The sequence below is a fragment of the Tachysurus vachellii genome, chromosome 20 (genome assembly GCF_030014155.1).
Source record: "Tachysurus vachellii isolate PV-2020 chromosome 20, HZAU_Pvac_v1, whole genome shotgun sequence".
Taxonomy (NCBI): Eukaryota; Metazoa; Chordata; class Actinopteri; order Siluriformes; family Bagridae; genus Tachysurus; species Tachysurus vachellii.
Window position 1 is genome coordinate 1,934,001 of NC_083479.1, and position 6,000 is coordinate 1,940,000.

The 6,000-nt window shown below is 37.3% G+C and overlaps 1 protein-coding gene across 1 annotated transcript in view; it reads right to left on the reverse strand.

The window, feature by feature from the left end:
• Positions 1-6,000, reverse strand: part of kirrel3a (kirre like nephrin family adhesion molecule 3a) — a 100,788-nt gene that overhangs the window by 19,190 nt on the left and 75,598 nt on the right. Inside the window, exon 6 of the mRNA XM_060895880.1 lies at positions 1,804-1,909. Coding sequence (XP_060751863.1) covers positions 1,804-1,909 — 106 coding nt within the window. The remainder of the gene's footprint in view (positions 1-1,803; positions 1,910-6,000) is intronic.

The following is a 6,000-nucleotide window of genomic DNA, read 5'->3' on the forward strand; positions in this document are numbered from 1 at the left end:
ATTGATTTAGGGGTGAATGTAGAGGGCTGATGAGTCAGAATGATAAGGAAAATCGTGTGGGAAGGAAATACAACATATACCGTAGGAAAGAAATGAAACAAGCAGGAAGGAAATAAAACAAGTAGAAAGGAAATAAAATAAGTGGAGAAAAAAAATCCCAGAAAAGACATACAACAAATAAGAAAGAAATAAAACAAAAAGGAAAAAAACAACTAAAAAAAAAAACATACAGGGTGAAAAACATACAGGAAGGAAATAAAACAAACAAGAAGGAAATAAAACAAGTGTGGTAAATGTAAAAAAAAAAAAAAAAAAAAAAAAAAAAAACAGGAAGGAAATAAATGAGGTGGGATGGAAACAAAACAAATAGGGAAAAATGTGTATGTAAAAAAAGAAAGGAACAAAGCAAATGGGGAAAAATTGTAAAAAAGAAAAAAAAACAGGAAGGAAATAAAACAAGTGGGTGAAAAAAAACAGGAAGGAAATAAAATAAATGGAAAAAAAATAAAATGAGGAAAGAAGGAAAGAAATCAGACAAACAGGCAGGAAATACGAGCATGGAATAAAAGAGTAAGATCTACGATTAATGTTGGAGGTTTATGACGGCTGGCTATTGATCGTGAACGGAAACTTCCAGAACTCGCGTGTTTAGTGCTAATTTATCGGCTCATCTCACTTTTATGCAGTTTCTCAAAAAAACATCAAAGATTGACATGGATTTTTTTTTTTAGGGTACCTTCACAAAAACCCCCTGAAGGAGACCAAATCGATAAAGCGTACAGATCTCAGTTCCCTGAGGTTATGTTATTTTAGCTTTAGTTGCTTTATCAAAGTAAACACATGAAATTATTTCCAACAGGCTGATTTATTGTTAGGAAACATATCCAAATTTCACCATGTAAACTGAAGAGTTTTCCTTTCGTTAAAGAAAGAAATTCGTTAATGTTTAATTTAACAACATTAGCCTTGGCGATCAAGCGTAAAACTAATAAGTTTAGGGTTGCCACCTTCAATACAGAAAAATAAGGGACGCCTGCCGCAGCGGGGCCACACCTCTCGGGGCCACGATGACCACAGTCCCTACATTACTGCTATATTCATTTACATTCATTACTGCTAACACTTTCCAGCCAAGTATTCGATTCCTCCCACTCACCTCTGTAATTCTGCATCCGCTTTTGTTTCAGCTCTGAAACTTTCAGAGCTGGACGCGGGGGGTATCTGGAGATGCCATCGTTTCATATGGATTTTCTGTCACTCTGACTCTGTCAAAAGAACCGGCAAGGCAGCGTCCCGCCCTCCTCTGACTCTGATTGGCCGTGATTCACGGCCTGTAACCCTAAAACAAACCAATCAAACCAACGATGGCAACGAGTATTACCCAATCAGGGGCAGAATAGGACGCGTCTCCACACAATGCGGGTGGGGTGATTTGCATGGGATGCTGTATAATGTGGACCTACAGTATGTAAAATACGGGACAAATCGCGTCCCGTATTGATTTGATACGGGACGCGTCATTTTGCCTGTAAATACGGGACGATTCCATATTTCACGGGACGGGTGGCAACCCTAAATAAGTTCGACCTCGAAATGTCTTCATTTACGGTCGAAAGAGTCGTTTTTATCAGATGTAAATTATACAGTGGGTTTTAATTCAGTTAAAACTTTACGACATGCCTGATGTTGAATTTTCCTTATAACTGATATTGTAATTCAGGTCTAGTAACGTTTTTATCGCTGTCTGGCAATAAAAAGGTGAAAAAAATCGAAGCCGTTGAGAGAGGTTTGGTACATTCTCACCTGTACTGAGTGACAGGCGGGTTGGCTTTGGCTGAGCAATGAAACTTGACCGGATTTCCTTCCAGAACCGGCTGCGGCTCAACAGAGAGGTTCACCAGAGGAAGATCTGCAATAGACAGGGGAAATAGTCAGCTTTAAACACACACACACACACACACACACACACACACACACTTAGTTTAACAGTGAGCCCAACGCTGCTAAGTCTGCACTCGCTAATGAAACATTAATCAGAAATGTTCTTCACGGATAAAAGAAAAGCCCAAAACAAATGATGCAAAACAAACTGAAAAAAAAGAGAAAGAAATCATTTTATCAAATGCTAAATAAAAAAAGGCTTGATAATAAATATTCCATTTAACGCAAGCGACTCTGCATTATGATTAGTGCGACTTGTGGCCCGCCTGCTAATTGCTGAATTAGAATTGGAAACGTTTTTTTAAGCGCTCGTGATTAAAGAGAGTGCCTTCCGAAAGTAACACAGCGATTATGCAAAACGTCGTCCGAGTTTACGTAAAGCCGCGAAGAGTTTTAGCAGCCGGGCTTTTTAATTGATGTGTTCTTTCATTCGCTTTCGGGGACAAATAAAGCAGACAATGCGCTAATTAGAGTCATTTTGGACTCGGATTGTGTAAAACTGAGACGAGAGAGAGAGAGAGAGAGAGAGAGAGAGAGAGAGAGAGCGAGAGAGAGAGAGGAGATACATCTCTGTAATGTTCATATCAAATGTCAACGACAGAAGTGTTATAATGCACCTGAGGAAAATCGTACGCTAATTAGCAAAGCGTTTGTGGGCATAAATTTCCAGATCTAACTCGTTATTTTATACATGTTGAGGAGAAAGTCGATCGTTCTGAAATGTTCCGTTCGTATTACATCACAGCAACCTGCGCAAAAATTTCAGTTCCTGTTACAGTAAAAATGTAAACCTGTCATTTCCAGACTTCATCTTCTGCCCAATCAGAATCCAGAATCATGTTATAATAATTTTTATCCATTTTACTTTATTTTGCTAAAGATTTGAAGAAAAATAATGATAATGTTCAAAATGATTGGCAACGGTTTCTCTAAGCGAGCATGAACTCTGTGTTTGACTGAAGGGATTTCGGAAAAATAATAAAGGGAGAATATTGATTGGCGAGAAACGAATGAGACGAAACACACGTCTTACAGGTGCTAATGGCAGGGGAGGCTTTTAAAATGACCACCAACCGGAAGACGGTTATCTTCAGGTGAGTAGGAATCTACAAATTGATTAAAATTTGTTTTTGTGTTGTTTGTTGTTTAAAGCATTGAAAGGGGTTTGTGTCGTGACATAAGAGTAAAGAAGAGAAAAATGGAGTGTGAAATTTACCCTGAAAGCTCCTGTAAATCATTAAAGAAAATGAATGTGTTGAGTCATTTTCATCTACAACCAGAACCTTGTGGAATTTACATGTTCAACCAGCACCATCCATCATTTATATCTTCATCCAGAGCAACTCATCATTTACCTTTTCAACTAGTGCAATCTGTAATTTGCATTTTTAACCAACGCCATCCATCATTTATATCTTCAACAAGCACCATCCATCATTTATATCTTCAACAAGCACCATCCATCATTTATATCTTCAACCAGACCGACTCATCATTTACATCGTCAACCAGCGCCATCCATAATTTACATCGTCAACCAGCGCCATCCGTAATTTACATCTTCAACCAGCGCCATCCGTAATTTACATCGTCAACCAGCGCCATCCCTAATCTACATCGTCAACCAGCGCCATCCGTAATTTACATCGTCAACCAGCGCCATCCGTAATTTACATCGTCAACCAGCGCCATCCGTAATTTACATCGTCAACCAGCGCCATCCCTAATTTACATCTTCAACCAGCGCCATCCGTAATTTACATCTTCAACCAGCGCCATCCGTAATTTACATCTTCAACCAACTCCATCCGTAATTTACATCATCAACCAGCGCCATCCGTAATTTACATCTTCAACCAACTCCATCCATAATTTACATCATCAACCAGCACCATCCATAATTTACATCTTCAACCAACTCCATCCGTAATTTACATCATCAACCAGCACCATCCATAATTTACATCGACAACCAGCGCCATCCGTAATTTACATCGACAACCAGCGCCATCCGTAATTTACATCGTCAACCAGCGCCATCCGTAATTTACATCTTAAACCAGCGCCATCCGTAATTTACATCTTCAACCAGTGCCATCCGTAATTTACATCGTCAACCAGCGTCATCCGTAATTTACATCTTCAACCAGTGCAATGTGTCACTTTCCTTTTCAACTAGCGTGATATCTCATTTACACCTACATCCAGTGGCATCTGCAATTTACATCATCAACCAGCGCTTTCTAACAAGTTAAAGATAAAGTTTTTCTCCAGTGAGTTTAACATTTTAATTAGAACATTTCACACGTTTTATTTCAGTTTCGATCTCAAAACTTCCTTATTACCAAATACCTCGGCAGTTGCCAACACATAACAAACAACGTCTTTTAATTTTCACCTGTAAACAGATAAAAATCTATCCTGAGCTGTTTGTCCCAAATTCAGGCGTCTAAATGTTCTGCTTGGGTTTCTAGAGCGATCAGAACGACGTCTCTAACATCCGTATGCCGCGTTCCGATCTAGTTTTTTTTTTCTGAAAGCGAATCGGACGCATCTCACATCCTCATCTCTGAATGGAACCTCAGGTCTGAACAGAAGGGATTGAAATCAACAGCCTGTAAAAACACTCAGAGTCCTCGTTAACACTTGGGTCACGTCGGAGAGAAAAGACGTTTTGTACCTGAAACAGATGTTTCACTCATAATGCCTTGTAGTGATGGCGGGGTTTAGGATTTGAAAAGACAGCTGTTGAACAACAGAGCACACAAATACTGCTGTGGTTTGAGGAAACAAATAAAATAAAAATTTCAACTCAATAGTTCATTAATAACTCAGTTACTAACAACGCTGTTATTGATTCGTTTCCTATAAAAGCTCAAGAGTGTTTTATTCCTTATGTCCTTATGTTTCACTTTTTTTCGCACAAAAATCGATCCCTAATATAGAAACAATTACAATTCCAACATTTTTAGTTTTCTTTTCCTTTTTTTTTATTCATATTCCCTGCATCCATGAATCCATTTATTCTTTTCTGAGACATCACAGATTTCAAGAAATCTTTTTCGAATATTTATTCTATTTTTAATAATGACACATCTTCATGCTTTGTATTGAATCGTTTAAGTTTTTACCGAATTCTTAATTTTTTGTTTGTTTTCATGTCCATTAAATTTTTCTGTTCGTGTTTATGTTCGTTTTAAGTATTTTAAATAAAAAAAAAGAAAAACAGTTCTCAGTTTTAATTCGGTCAACTTTAATGTAACATGAATTTTAAGTTTTTAGCAAACCATAATGACAGGTTGTGTAGAAACAATTTACGGTTTATATTTTATTTTAGGTCAAAATTTTATAAATGTTATAAAAAATACCAGAGAAAAAAAATGAGAAATAAAATATCCGAAAAAAATATTCAAATGTTTTTTTTAAATGCTATAAAAATACTGAAATAAAAAAAATGAGATAAAAAATCTAAAAAAAAATTCCAAAAAATTTTTTAAAAATTAATTCTAAAAATAGTTAAATAAAATAAAATAGTTCTGTTGTAGTAAAAATTTAGTGCTAAAATTCTGGGGTGATTTAGAAGAAATCAAGGAAACAAGAATCTTAATATATATATTTTTTTGGGTAAGGAGCTCTTGAGACAGTCTAGAGCATTCGTGTGAGTTTAATAAATCACTCCGTGTCATTTTTTCCCTTGAAACTGAACCAGAGCGTCCTCAGAGAGGAAAAAGCTCACATCTACTACATGCCTGCTTCACATTTGCATCCGAACATTAATTATTCCTCAATGGAGCATATACGATTTTGTGTTTTTTTCCCCCTACGCCGCTCTTATTTACAGTGCAATTACTGGAAGTGGTGCTGGGTATCAGACGAACCCGTGACCCCGATGATGAAGAGCTGGGACGGAGGGAATGAAACAACTCCAGCAGGGCAGAGGTCAATTTTTCTGTAATGGAGATATCAGTGCTTGTGGCACACGCTGCCTTTTCGACTATAGTGTTGAACCTTCGCTTGGCATCGCTCGAGCTCGAGAACACAGGAAAATAAAATTAAAAT